The sequence below is a fragment of the Macaca mulatta genome, chromosome 6 (assembly GCF_049350105.2).
Source record: "Macaca mulatta isolate MMU2019108-1 chromosome 6, T2T-MMU8v2.0, whole genome shotgun sequence".
NCBI classification, from domain to species: Eukaryota; Metazoa; Chordata; class Mammalia; order Primates; family Cercopithecidae; genus Macaca; species Macaca mulatta.
In genome coordinates, this window is record NC_133411.1 from 170,260,847 (window position 1) to 170,277,042 (window position 16,196).

Consider the following 16,196-nt stretch of genomic DNA (forward strand, 5'->3'; position numbering starts at 1 on the left):
TAAAATAGCAACACAGTAGAAATAATTTATGTTCTAAAATAGGTAACTGGTTACAGAAATTATGGTTCATTTAAATGTAGATACTAGGGAGGAACTGTAAATTATATTCTAAAGAATATTTCAGAAAATAAGATATATGTGATAATGCTCTTAAATTTTTAAAATGAGGTTAACTATTGCATATGCAGTTAAATATTAATATGTGTATTAAAAAAGGTGAGTTCCAGTTTATGACAGTATATTTACTTTTCCCGCCCTACTCCAATCTTACAGGAAAAATTCTAAAAGGAAGGAACAGTAATAAATCCATACTAGCATGACAAAATGGGAAAGTATGCCATCATTCAGCCAAAACTATTGAAAAATTTAGAAAAGTTAGAATGTAAATGAGGTTACGTAGATTCAAAAATTAAAAAAGAGAAACCTCAACCTAAAAAAGGATTTGGATGAAGCAGGGCTAAGAAGAGAGCCAATCTTCCCACTAAAGTCCAGAGCAGTGACTTTCAAGCTATGGTCCCTGCACCAGCAGTATCTGTATGGCCTGGGAATTTGTTAGAAATGCACATTCGCAGACCTCACCCAGGCCCACTGAGTCAGAAAGCCTGGAGATGGGTTTTAGTAAGCCCTCCAGGAGATTCTCCTGCCCATTCACATGTGAGAATCACACTCCAGAACAGTCATTCCCAATGCTGGTTGTTCACTGCAGTCACCTGAAGAACTTCTAAAATTGCTAATTTAATAGGCCTGTGGTGTGGCCTCATCATTTGAATTAAAAAAAAAAAAATCCCCAGTGATTTTATAATATGCAGCAAGGTTGAGAACGTATGCCCTAGAGAATTTCCAAACTCAGTCAGCAAGTTCAACGTGAGAGCGTGTCCATGGATCTGCCAGACTGGTTTTCTTTCTCTCCTACAACTGTTTGTGGTGATTTCACCCAAGATTACAACGTAAGAAAGCCCCTTAAACAAAGTGGGGGCTGCCTAGTTCCTAATTTAGATATTGGACTGAAGAGAATCAGGACAGAGTTTCAGATAGCTCTGGGCACTTCTATAAATAGAGGGAAAAAAAGGAAACCCATTTCCTCCTAGGAGTGAGAGTGAAATAATCTGAAGTGCAGGAGGCCCAGATGAAAGTCGTGGTTATCTGTGAAAGGTCCTAGCACACTCTCTCAAAGAGGGAGACTGGTGAGCATGGCCAGATCTCCTCCTGTACCATCCTCTTCAGCAAAGAGGCTGACTATGGAAACCATCATGTAAAAGTGCTGAGGAAATGCATATAGGTTTTAAAAACCCATATGAGAGACTTGATCTGGTCAGATTAGTCTTTTATTTACAAACATGAACTGAATTCCAAGATTAGCAGACATCTGAAGAAAATCATCAGCATGAAAAAAGAAAGACCAAGATAAGCCAACATACATCGTCAGAGAAAGAAAGAGGAACAGAGCAGAAAACTTGTAAAATAATTTAAATTTTGATGTTTAAAACCAAAAGGACATTCCATGAGAACAAGTGAGTATGGAAAATGAGTAACCACATCATAAAGAAGAGTTCTTAGAAACTGAAAACGTGACTGCCAAAACAAAATATTTACCAATAATAATATCTTTAGAATAAAATAAATATTATCAATTTGGAAGATAAGAATTAAAAGTTTCAGTTCAGATCCATGGCACATTTATGCAAGAGACCAACGATCTATTTAGTGCAAACCTCAGAGGGAGAAAACAGAGACATTAAAAGAGGACATTAAACAAATAAGGTTTCTCTTTACTAGGGGAAAGAACCCTTTAGATGGAAAGCGTTTCCTTGTGTTATTCAATATTAAGACATACCCTTTATACCCAAGTCACCAGTTTACTTTCTAATAATGGAAAATTGAAAAGGCAGAGTCTTCGAGTCCAGATATACGTCAAGGTCAGAAATATCCATAGGAAATGCCAGAGGTTCAACATGCATATCCAAGCACTTGTCTATGGTCATGGGGGATCAATTGTTAAACCAAGATCACATTCCAACAAAGTATCTTCACACAGCGAGAATGGAATATAAATCCCTCACTTCCACAACACTGGACACAATTCAAGAAAATATCAAAATAGAACAGTGATGCAAATTAAATTTGTATGCAGTGACACCATGGGGCATTTGCAATGCTCTTTGCTTTTTTCTCAATAAATAATTACAATGAAGCCTCACTGGAGTTTTACAGGAGTATTTTTCTAATTTAAAATAACTCAAGGATCACCTAAAATATTTATTAGTTTCATTATGTGACACCTCCACTTTACACCCTCATTTCACACACATACATGCACAGACACATGCACATATACCTTCTCTTCTGTTGAGCCTTAAGAAGATCAAAATATTCAAGAAGGTTTAGATTATTCAGAAAGAGAGAAAAATATTAGGGTTTTAGCCTTATTCCTCATAGGCACAAGTGTGAGATATATTCCTATGAGGAAAATCTGAGAGAAGAAAGATTGCTAGCGAAACAACAACAGACCAACAGCAAAACACATAGGTTGTTCTACTTTAAATTTTAGCAGGGATGTGATTTTCATCTTTTCCTAAATAGCATTGCTCTCAGAGGTATATGCATATGGGATCTGCATCCTCACATAAACCAGGGCTTGCCTAGTTGTCCTTTAACTGAAGTCCTATATATTTTTGCTTGTGCCAAGTAACCCCTAACCTACAGCTACTTAGAGACAATGTAATCCCATCGCTTGCTCAGTGAAAGAATTCCTTTACTCCCAGAAAATGACTTTACAGAATACGGCAGCCCATCTGATTTTTCACCAGCTGTAACTGCTATGAACTTTTCTTTTTTTAACTTTCAGCTGAAAATTGCCTTTTGGCATCTTTTACCATTAGTTAATTTTGTCTTTAGGGTACACAGAGTCTACTCTCTTTCCTTAAGAGGAAATTCTGCATTTATTTGAAAATAGCTATCCTGTTCAACCACTGCCATCCTTCCTAGCCTAAGTGTTCCTTCCTCAGGGTAAATGTTCCCTCCATCACTCCAGTTCCTTCTACTGGCTTTCCAGACTCCATGGTTTATATATCATTCATATTTTGGTTGTTCTCCTTGCTAAATATCCCTCTTAAAATGTAACTCTAACTGAGCACAGTATTCCAGCAGTAATTTGATAATGATAATAATGATGCTATAATGATAACAGCTGCTACTTATGGAAATATCAGTACCAAGCCTTGCGCAAAGATCTCTATCTTGATTATCTTACTACCTTTAAGGGTCACAATATCGTACAAATGAGAAACTGCAGCTCGAAGAAGCTAAGTGACCTGTTTAGTTAGCTTGAGGAAACCATACTAGACAAGTCTATCTCTATTCAAACAATACCCTCTTATTCACTATACCACATTTTCAAAGAGCCCCACCAGCTCACTACTTCCTCTGTTACAGATGTTTTGAGACTACTGTTATACTCTAAGGTGCTATCGATGTTTACTCGGGGGTGGAGAAACATAATGCACTTTTCATTTTTTAAATTATTAAAAATACCGTATTTATGTTTACTGAAATATTAGTGAATATATAGCATAACCCAATACAGAATATATTAACTCATTGCTATAGTAAATTTGGATGCAATATCTCAAATGCTTCAATGTATCAATCTATACTGACCTCTTTGACAAGGATGATTTAGAATAAAATTGTTGAATAAAGAAAACACAGCCTTTATTCCATCAATGAGCCAACAACATGTTATCTTTATATAGTACACAAATTGGAAATCAGTAACACAACAGGCACATTTCTGTCTTCTGCCTTCCTAAAGCATGGTGCATACTCTAAGAAGAAGAGATGCTTATACAAAAACACTCTCACACACTCACAAGTACCTTTTGCTATATCAATCAAATAGGCTTTAGATGACCACCAGGTTTGATTGCCTTCTTTGGCCAATTGAAATGTTAATAAAACCATGAAGGGATTATATTTATAAATGAACTGTTCTTTCACTTAATCCAAATCCAGAGGTCAAAATGTTTTTAAATATCCGTCTTTGGATTTTGAAGCTAGCTATTAATTCTTTCCCTACAGTCAAAATAAAACAAATTAATTTGCATCTTATAATGTAGGCACAGCTGGCTGACACATTCTATGAGGAAGTAGATAGCACTACAGAAAATGAGACAGACTTGGAATGTCAAAGCAAGGGCCAGAATAAAATCTACGAAGGTTTAGAAGGGTGATGCTGGGCTCTGGGTCTCCTCGGCTAGACTTCCTAGTCTCATAATTAGTGCAATCCATGGCAGTATGGGACTTTTAAAATATAACAACCAAAGCTGGGATTATTATAGTAATAGTTATTATTAATTACTGAAGTCACTATTTATTAGATGTCTACCATGGACCAAAGCAATGTGTTAGATTCTTTGTCTAAAGGACTTCATGTGAGCTTCATAACAATCTCCTATGTTAGGTATTATTATTTCCATTTTACCCCTGAAGAAAGAGGGTCCACTAAGTGAGTGACTTTGGCAGCGACTTAATCAGCGACTCTGAGAGGCCAGCAACAATTGGTTTCTGATGCTGTCACAAAGTGTGTAGAACTTTTTTCTTTATCTAAATCTTAAAAGGAGATGCCTGATGGGCTGTTTCAGTAAACACTTTGTGTATCCCTGTGAAGGTGCCTGTGAAAGAGCTGCTGAGAAAGTTTTATGTCTTCTAGTTCTTTGTAGATCCCACTATGGCTGAGAGTGACTGAAAATCCACATTGTTGAAAATGAGAACACTAAACGTCTTCTCTGCAACACTGACACTGGCCAGTCCAATTCACTCAGAGATAAGATGAGACAAAAACACATAATGAATGAACAAAGAATTATCCTTTGGATTTTTAGTAATCTGAGCAGCTTATCAATGGGTTTAGTTTAGAGAATTCCTTATTCCTTTTCAGACAAGCAGTTCACATGCCCTAAGTGGAAAACCTGGAACCAGAGTGAAGACTAGATAAGGCAGCTTTTCTCCTGAGGGAGGGAAGAGGGGGGCATAATGAGGCCACATAGTTGACATTGGTATTGTGTAGTTGAGCTGGCACAGAACACAGCTGAATATCCCCCTGACTATTCCCATTTCAAAGAGATATAATACTTCCACCACCTCCTTTTCACTATTTTTTATATCTGGATGGAACATATTAAGTGGCCTCACAGTGTAATGACTTTCAATGTCTTCCTGACAATGTGATTAAAACTTATTTTTTTTAAAGAGAGAAATCTTTGATTTGTACTAACAGTTCTAAATTATACTTGGCAGCATCAGATTCCAAAAGCATTGGCACACCTGGGGAGAGTCACTATTTCTGTACCAGAACTCATTCCTAAACAGCAAGTGCATTCAAAAGAATTTTGTTTATGTAGGCTTGGGTATAACTTTGTTGTTGTTTGGTGCTTTTTGGGTGACACTTCCCTAGAAAAAGAGGCAGTATTCCAGTGTCCCTTTCCCAACCTGTACTGAAAGTTTCAGAGAGAGACAGAAGCATAATGCATGCTATGTAGACAAAATATTGTAGAGTTTCCTCTGACCACACAGGTAACAGGAACATGTAGGTCAAAGGTAGCTTTAGGAGACAGAATTGGAAATGCCTAGGAATGGATTTCTCCTTTCAATTTTAGCAGTTAAGTTTCATGGCCTTCATAGTGATAAATATTATCAAGACACATCTAATTCTACAAATCTCATGAATTCTATGAAACATCCTCCATCCCTCTATATTTAAGAAAAGTCATGAAGTTGGTGTGGTCCATATTAACCTTTTAGAGCCCTCAGTACTTTATTTCAAGGCTTGTTTTAAACAGCCTTTTTTAAAGATGTATAGAACTAAGTACTTCATCTTGGCAGCAATTTTAGTAATGCAATTTTATATTCATACATGTATTGACTTAAATTAGACATTGAGTATCCTTAACCCAAAAATCTGAAATATGAAAGGCTCCAAAATCCAAATCAATTTGAGTGCTGGCATGACACTCAAATAAAATGCTCACTGGAGCACTTCAGATTTTGGATTAGGGAGGCTCAACTGCTAAGTATGTAATATACTACTTACAAATATATTGCAAATATTCTAAAATCTGAAACAATCTGAAATTCAAAACATTTCTTGTCTAAAGCATGTCAGATTTGGGATACACAACCTATATATCTATCTCCCTCACTTTAATAAAGGAGGCCAGGGATATTGTATATTGCTATTCACTATTAGATCTTCAGCGCTTATTACGATACCTGGTAAAAGGTTAGCATTCAATAAAAATTTAATGAACAAATACATTCCTGAGTGAATGAATGAATGAACCATTAGCTCAATCCTAATGTCCCCTGACTCCAAGCTGCCAAGAGTCAGCCTATGTTATCCTCTCCTGAACTGATCCAATATACTGACTGTTGATATGCTGACAAGGTATTAATAATTTAGTAATGCCACAGTTAGGTTAATTTTCATTTGCCAGAGGGAGGGAGGAAAAGAGAAAAGCAGAGAAAGAAGGGAGGGAAAAACAGAGGGAAGGGGGAGGGAGAAGGACAGAGAGAAAGACAAAAAGAGAGACGAGGGGAGAGATGGAATGGGCAAGATGAGAGAGGAAGAAGGATGTGAGAAAGAGAAAGAGAATGAATGAATGCCCAGAGAACTAGTGGTTTAAAGAATGGGATCCTAAATTCATTTCAATACGTTTAGTTAGTAAACAACCTGTTTACAACAATAAAGCCTGGATATCATGTATATCATTAATATAACACCATATCTAATTCTCTGTAGCAATGATTTGCTAACAGTCTAAATATGAATAAGCCCAAATTTTCCATAAGGCCAGCTTATTTTCTACTTTTTAGATTAAGCGGTTTTAGAAGAAGGGTCTGTTAATCTGGTCTCTCCAAAATCAGTGTCTTTTCTAAGCAAGTCAGCTATCTTTCAAATCAGCACAGAGCCACTGGACCACTAAGTGGCTGAATGATCTTAGACAAATCACCTCACCTCCTTGATTTTGACTCCCTATGGTTGTAAAGACAGACATATTAATATCGACCTTACTTAACAAGGTGATTGTGAAATGAAGTGAGATATGTAAAGCCTAAAGAATCATCATGGTAATTTTTAAATATTAGAGTCAAAATTGTAATTTAATAACAGAAAACTCTTAGGTGTTGCCTGCATCCTTAGGCATCCATTCTTTAAAATAAAGAGGCCTTGTTTACTTATCTGAGAGGGTTGTAGAAGGCTCAAATGAAATAATATCCACGAAAGTCCTTCACCTACCTAAACTATGATTATTTGATATCCCAGAATAATTTTCCCGCAAAAAAATGCTCTTATGCTGTCTCTGACAGCACATATACCAAAATTGGAACAAAACATGCTTTCACCACAGAAATTCACGAGTGGTACATAGCAATGTGCTTATTTCAGCATATTCTTATATCAACAATGTGAAATTACAAAAGAATTTGAACTTTGTAGAACATTATTATGCTTTCTAAATTGTAGCCATAAGTTTAGAAAATGCAACATGCAATGCTATCCTAAAAATATTTACATAAAGTTAATCATTGAAATCCTATGGACCAATTTCATTAACTAGTTCTATAAGGCAAAAATATAATTTGAAAATAATGATGATTTGAAATACAAGTATGCAATCAGTTTCTTCAAAAATACATGTAATTTAATTACCCTGGAAGCTATCTTTTAAATCGAGCAAAAATATCCACAATGTGTCATAAATGCCATATTTCTGCTCAGAGCAATGATTTAGTCATGCTACTTGCCAGAGCTAAAACTCCTCACAAAGGCTAAGAGTACCCTCACAGCAGTCCGGTTACTCATTATTTAGAATTCTGGATATAAAATTGTCAGCTTCCAATTATTTAGTGGGATAAAGATTTCGTGGGATAAAGTATGGAAACATTGCAAAGAAGTGACAGAGACTCAAAATGTTCTTCTACCTCAAACCATCTCCCTGTGTGACCTCCGAAATGGAGATGTGTTATAAAATCACCATTTTAGCCCACCCAATAGGGCAGCTGACTGAATCATCAATGTGGAAGCTAAAATCATGGCCTAGAAAGGCAAGCACATTGCAAAACAGGTCAGCACAGTAAACAGAATTCACATACACACACACACACACACACACTCACAATCTTGCTCATCAGATGGCCTTCAGCAAAAAATATACTTTAGAGACTGAAAATAGTCCCTTGAAATAACAACAGAAAACATTCTATAAAACCTTACTCTATGAATGTTTTAACTAATCTGAAAGACCACATTTATTTTGCAATTACAAAGATAGAAAGTTTATGAGAGACAAAGACAGGACAACTTGTGACATTCTGCCACCTCCACCTATTTTCCAAAGCCTGTTGTAACTGTTTGCACCAATTCCATATTTTAAATGCCTGAAATAGCCATTGGTCCCCTTCCCGGCTGTTAGCATATTCCTTTTATTGTCAGATTATTTCGTCCCTAAATATCTCTCCCGAAGATTTAGGGATGAGACTAAGAGGGTGGCAGCATAACTGAGAAAAGATGCTGTCAATGCCTCCCTCAACCAAATTTAGTGAGCTGGCAGATCCTAGCCCTAGCTCAGGGCCTGTGGTCTGGACATGAGCCAGCACCGGAGTCCTCTGCAAAAGAACCTGAAAGCAGAGTCCAGTCTAGCTGGATTCTCAGAACGACTTACAGCTCTCAATTTCCAAGGTGCAGTTTTGTTCATCCAGTGGGTACCTCCTTAGGTCCATCATGCAGGCAGCTGTGGTTGTGATTCTAGAAGATAAATAGCAATGATGAGTGTTGTTAGTAGGTCTAAGGCTGGAGCTGGGAATTTAAATCTAAGTATCAAAGAAGAGACTGTGACTTAGCCTTAGTATTAATGAAAATGACTGATGCAACTTTAATAACCATATTTCTTTATGAATCTCACACTGATTCAGAAGATAGAGACTGGACTAAATCCGTATTTCCCAAAGTATGGTCCATTATCTACTTGTATCAAAATAATCTGAGAGAGTTTCTTCAAAAGGCACTTCTCATGCCCCAAGAGTGTGTTGGGTAGAGGTGGAGTGGTGCCAAAACTCTATTTTACAAGCATCACTGCTGACTGAGAATGTGGGCAAAGAATATTCCCATTTCTATCACATTTATTTTCTCCTCCTTTCCTCAAGATCAGAAAAACGTAATCTATCAATCTTAGTTTTGGTCCATCATTTTTCACCCTTCTATACATAACATAGTATTTTGCCAGTGCTTTAATATAACACACATCAGCCTTTTATCTATATCTGATTTCAGTATTTTATCTATACCTGATTTCCGTCCTGAGTAATCTGATGTTTTCATGATCCCCTAGACAGTATACTCCTATGGGATGGCACAGTTATTTATTTAGAACACTTAGTACCTTTATTATTTTATCAGGAAAAAATAAATACGTTCCTTCAATTTGTCTTTATATTTCTGTCATTATTTTTTACTAATCTTTCTGTTGACCTTCTAGAAGCCAAAAAACATATACATTAGAGTTTTATATATTGTTTTATATATTATTATATATAAATACATATAACTATATATAATTATTATATATAAATATATATAACTATATATAACTATATATATATATATAAAACTCTAAAAGAGTTATCAAGGTATGTTTTCTGATTAATGAGGCATCATAGGATCATGAAAGTACACAAGTTTTAAAACATACCAAATGTAGGTATGAGTTCCATTTTTTAGTAAAAACTCCAACAGAGTACTTGGCACATAGTTGACCCTTTGAAAATTTACATCTGCTGAGGGAAACTAAAAGTAGAAATTAATGTTGAATTTGATCAACTTTAGCTTACTCTAGTGTGAGGGGTACTATACTATGTGTTGGGAACAGAGAAGAAAGATATAGCTCCAGCTTGGGAGAAATGATCTTAGCTAGACATTTTTATTTAAAAAGTCTTGGACAAAATCTAAACCAGTAACCCAGGTGGACTGAGCCGATGGAATTCCTGAGTCAGGTATGAGAGTCTCATTCCTCAGATACAGAATGGAAACGTGATTAACTTGAAGTAAGTCATTCTCGGCTCTTTAGTTTGATTTCGGTTTCATTAAGGTTTGTGCTCTGTTAATTTCGTAAGTCTCCTAGAGCTGATATTTATCCCAATTCCTTCATTTCTTTCACCAAGTCCTGTTGGCTCTGCTGCATCGATTCCTTATGATCCCCACTGCCTCCCCTCTGAGTCTACATCCCCAATACCTTACATCCAAGGCCCTGCAGGAGCTTGGTCTCCCAGTCTCTCTATTCACTGCTCCACTATGCATTATCCACACAACCGTCAGATCTTTTAAAAACATAAATTAGATCTTTCCACTCCTCTGCTTAACATTTTCAATGGCTCTTCCAAGATAAGCCAGAGTCCTGGCTATGGCCTGTTGTATTTGGAATACTCTGGTCCTTTCCTTCCTTCCCAGTATCATCTGACTCCATGTCCTCAATCAATATCATTCGGCCTTTTTACTTGCTCACTCTGCCTAGAACATGTGTCTCCCTGATCTTTACAGAGTCCTCGCTCCTGATCCTTCAGTTGAAAATGATCTTTTCTGACAGTCCGTTTCCAAGCAGCCCACCCAAAGTGGTTGCCTTAACTAATGCTCCATCTTATCTTTCTGTTTATTTCCTTCAAGCAATCACCAAAATCTGAAATTATTTTGCTTATTTATGGCCTGTTTGTTTTTAGAGACAGGTTCTTGCTCCGTTGTCCAGGCTGGAATGCAGTGGCACAATCTCAGCTCACTGCGGTCTCAACCTCCTGGTCTCAAACAATCCTCCAGCATCCTCCCAGGGTGCTGGGATTACAGACATGAGCCACTGCACCCAGCCTTATTTATGTTTTGTAAGAACCTGTCTTCTAATAAAGTTTAGGCTGCTTAAGGGCACAGACTTTGTTCTATTTGCTGTTACGGAACTCACTAAGTATCTGATGGATGAATAAACACATGAATTTATAAAGATGCCAGGAGTTGGTTTTGCTCATTGTAAGTCTTTCTATTAGTATTTGGAGGATTATTTTATTACATTACTTCTCTTTTTTTTAGTTTAAAATTAGAATGTGTCTAGAATGTTGTAGAGGTTCTTTTTATATTTTAACAATAGATACATTTTAATTCATTTAAGATTACATAAGTAGTACCAGAGTTTATCTTATCAACTTGATTGTTTATGTTTTCAATGGGATTTACCAAATTCTTATATTCTATAAATTCTATTAAAAGTTATATTTGCATTTTATTGTTCACTCAAGGTTAAAAAATTACAATTTATTTTGGCTCTGTGACACTTGGCTAAATTTCTCACTGGTCCACTGATGTTTTTTGTTTTTTAGTTTGGTATTACATGTACATTCATTCTGAATTGCCAATAACATACAGAGATCTTTACCATACAGAACAGACATTTTCAACAGAAATAAAATTAGGTACATGATGGGCATATTAAACACCAATGCTATTTATGTAACATGGCAGAAATAATCCTGTCTTGAGAAACTAGAGAAAATTAACCTCACCTGATAGAATGGATACAAAAGATATGAAAGTTACAAGAGCATATATACAATTACAAAAAAGAGAGAGAGCCAAGTTTAGAAGGCTTGATTGCGTTAGTGAAGTTTGCAATTGCTACTATAGATTGTGGCTCACACTTTCTGCTGATACATGTTCATAGCAACTAGCACCCGTGAACTGGTGCTGGAAACACCAAGAAAAATATACTGGCTAATACTACTGCAAGAGCAATGAGTTCTACTCATGGTTTAAAAATAAATTAGAAGAAAGTGTTTTCCTCACAAACATATTCCTATTTAGTCCAGCATTTTACTGTTGGTTTAATGGTATAATACACTTCATAAAGCTAAAAGACATTTATAATGTCTTCTAGTCAATATTTACAAAGCATTTGTAAGTGTCTTCTGTTGGATTAGAACAGAAACTTTGCAGCCAAAATAGTCCATTTGGAGTCCGGATCACGTAGTCGATGATGAGTAACAGACAAGTCATTTGTATTCTCTGACACTTAGTTGCCTTATCCTGAAAATTTCAATGAAAACTTGCCACCCTACTTTGCTGTGATATAACAAAAGTAGGAATATTTTTAACTCATAAAATGTTCTGCAACTTTTGTTATAGTTATTACTACCTGCTAATATGTAGATAGTGATAACTCATTTTACTAGAAGTTATTTGGCAGTGTGAGTACATCTTTATATACATAAAGACATGTAGAATACCCACACACTTACATTATAAGCAAGGCAGAGATATCAAGATGGATGTAAATAGCTTCCCAACACATAAATTTGCAAAGTAAATAATTACTCCCTACATATATATGGAATTCTAAGAAACAAAATATAGATGTACAACAAGCTTGCATCTTTCCAGGTGTGTTATGAGATCAGGAGCCACATCTGTTCTGTCATACTTATATCTCAAGCCCTTTGATAAGTACCTGGCACATGCCACCAACCCTAAATAAAAAATATTGATTATAATAATAATAATAAAACCAATATAACAATAAATAAAACAAAGGGAGGGATCAATAAACATAAGCATTCCAAAACTAAAGATTTTGATGCAATTCTCTATATTTAGTAAGTGCCTTATTTAACTCATGTAAAAACTCTCAAATATATTTGGAAGTTAAAATATAGAAGAAGCTATCCTGTAATTAATCTATTCCAAAAAGCTCGGGAATAAGCATCTAAATCTGTTCTTTGGGACTTTTTGATTTATAACAGAGCTGTTTCTACAGGAAGAAGTCAATACAATAAACACACTTAATGAGCTTTTCATGAACATGTCTTTCTGAGTGATGACAAACATCCTTAGTGGATCTTAAATAAATCAACCACACTACTAGGAGTCTTTGAAGTGAGGCTAGTACACCATTATGCAGGTATCCTGATTAGTTTTTAAGACCATTGTGAAACAATTCTGTCTTCAATCAAAGGAAAGAGTCAATGATGCCTCAAGAATGTGTCTTATTTACCCGCAGTAAATCGTCTACAGTTAAAAGTGGAAAAGGGTCTTCCATGGGGTAAATTCTATTGCATGATGAAGACCACCCTTGGGGAATGCTAATATTCTGACTGGACTAAGAGATGTTTGGATAAACTCTTTATTACTTAGCCAATGGAAAATATTACCCAAAAATTACTTGTGTCATAAAATATTAACATAGAGCAAGAAAACAAATACATAGCACAGCCTAAACAGTCAGAGTAGAGACGGAGTTTCGCTATGTTGGCCAGCCTGGTCTTGAACTCCTGACCTCAGGTGATCCACCTGCCTCGGCCTCCCAAAGTGCTAGGATTACAGGCATGATCCACCGCACCCGGTCCCAAGGTTGTTTTTGTTTTGTTTTGAGACAAGGTCTCACTCTTGTCACCCAGACTTGAGTGCAATGGCATGATCTCAGCTCACTGCAACCTCCACTCCCCCAGGCTCAAGCAATCCTTCTACCTGAGCCTTCTAAGTAGCTGGAACTACAGGTGTGCACCACCATATTTGGCTAACTTTTTAAATTTTTTGTAGAGACAAGGTATCACTATATTGTCCAAGTAGGTCTTGAATTCCTGTGCTCAAGCAATCCTCTCATCTCAGCCTCCCTAAGTGTTGAGATTGCAGGAATAAGCCACCATGCCCAGCCAGCATTCCAAATTCAGATATGACATCTGGATCCAAGTTTGAATATGACCAAAGATAGCTTTTAAGTAATAACAAATGCCTTTGCCAGCTGATATGAAAACCTCAGAATCATAATCAAGGTGACGTAACTTGGGCCTTTCAGTAGCCTCCTTAAGAGGGGCTTCAGGACTAGAATATATGGTCAAACATGTGAGACTCTTGTTAGGATTTTTTAACCAGAAATTATAAGAAAGTGACTTTGGACTTCTACCTTATTTGATTTCTTTATATAAGCAACCATCCAATTATTCCACAAGAAAAAATACATCTTTGTATGTTTAAAAAAATTAGATGCCTTAACCTAACTATATTCAAAACATATTGTTGTAATACACAGCATGCTTTTACTTTGTTCAAAATGTGTATTTACATAAAAGCACAATTTATTCTAATGACAAAGAATAAAGAAATTCTTAATGCCCAGCATTAGTGGGCATCAATTACTAGAGAAAAATTAACATGTTAAAAATGCCAATTATAAAAAATATGTTGATATATATTTTTGCAAACTACAAAGCAAACTAATATAAAAACTTCAGCTAGTGGGGGAAAAGATCTAATTGCTGAATTTAAGCCTTAGAGTATGAACTAAATTTCTGAAAATTCTAAAGAGCTCACCTGAGTCTTTTCCTCCAATGTTACTTTAAAAAATTTTTACTTTCAAATTCTCCAAGAAGACTTGAGGTTATTCTGTGTCTCACAACCACCTTAGTTAGAAAATTGAATTAATATCTTACTTATATTTCCTTTATAATATGCTCTTATTTTTGTAGAATAGATAAAACATTGCTTGTAGGAGTTAGGTGAATTTCACTTCGGCACTCTCACTAATAACTAACAAATTTATTGATCACTTACTAGGTTCCAGACACTATCTAGTGTCACTGACATATATCATCTCATTTAATGTGAGTTAAGTCCTCTTGTTATTCCCATTTTATACATGAGAAAATTGAGGCACAGAACAGTAGAGTGATTTTCCCCAAGAGTCACACAGTGAGTGGTAGAGCTGGAATATGAATTTTGGATGTTTGACTCCAGAGACCACATTTTTAACTAGAATGTGGTAACTAACTTCCTAGTTGACCTTGTTAAAGTCATTTAGCTTCTCTGGAGGATTGATCAATTTCTTATATACCAAATGAGCTTAGAAATTCTGTAATCCCATGAAAATACATTACATGTTCTGTGACCTTGTATATTTTGTAATTTTGTTTTACCCACACATTCAAATGCTGCATTTCACAGCTGTTCATTCTGTTTTAGTCAATTATGTAGATTAGCCCACCCCAGACAAGCAAATACAGGCCTCTCCCCAAGGAGTCCCACTTAATATTTCTCCCTGATTGAAGGTCTCCCTCAGCATTCCTCGCCATTCTATCCTCTTGATTTACCTCCACAGAGGCCTTCTGCTTAGATTAAAATCTCCTAGACTCATGCATAATTGTTTTTAAAAGCTCTTTAAAAGTCCTCATATAGAGTCACATGCACTACTATGCTCAACTTTGTAATCACCAAAAAAAGTAAGATTGCTAGCAATCATGTTCCCATTTGATAAATCATGCATTTCAGATTAGAGCTATTTGTACTCTTCTGCAGCTGTTTGGCCTTCTGTGACTCTTTCATTTTCTGGAATCTTATCCTCTGCAAAGAAACTGTGACCATGAAAGGGCTACACAGGTTTCTGCCACAAATGCAGGCACTATTATGAAGACATTCCCTTAAATAGCATGCTGTGGAATCAAAGCAACACTATGCAACAAAAACCTCATTTTTTGTGAGCATATAAATACTACTCAATCGAAAATATTAATAGATATAGCTATATCAACCTCAGCCATTATTCTTATTCTGTTGCTAATTCCTTGATGACCAACCTTTCTCATATTACATTCCTGGCGGTCTCATCTATAGGAACTTTGTTTATCTCAGAGGTGAGAACATACTATCTTCTCAGTTGTGTCTTAGAGAAAGTCTACATCCCTGAAAAAGAGTAATCATTCTCTTTGTTAAATTGTAACCACTGAAATCTGGACTCCTGTCTCCCACCATATACAAAAATTAACTCAAGATGGATTAGATAGTTAAGTATAAGACTCAAAACTATAAAAATCCCAGAAGTAAACATAAGAAAAACTCTTCTTGACCCTCGATCTAGGCAAATAATTCATGACTCAGACTTCAAAAGCAAGTGCAACACAAACAAAAATAGACGAACGGGACTTAATTAAACCAAAGGGCAAGACAACCTACAGAATGGGAGAAAATGTTTGCAAACTAGGTATCTGACAAAGACTACTATCCAGAATCTACAAGAAATTCAAACAATAGAACAAGTTAAAAAAACAACATCATTAAAAAGTGGGCAAAAGACATTCACAGACATTTCTGGCCAAGTGCTATGGCTCATATCTATAAT

General features: G+C 35.9%; 1 protein-coding gene across 2 annotated transcripts in view; it reads right to left on the reverse strand.

The window, feature by feature from the left end:
* GABRB2 (gamma-aminobutyric acid type A receptor subunit beta2) overlaps window positions 1–16,196 on the reverse strand; it is a 260,765-nt gene that overhangs the window by 113,476 nt on the left and 131,093 nt on the right. For both annotated transcript variants that reach the window (XM_015141351.3, NM_001168328.1), the window contains exon 5: window positions 8,721–8,803. In XM_015141351.3, the coding sequence (XP_014996837.1) occupies window positions 8,721–8,803 (83 nt within the window). The remainder of the gene's footprint in view (window positions 1–8,720; window positions 8,804–16,196) is intronic.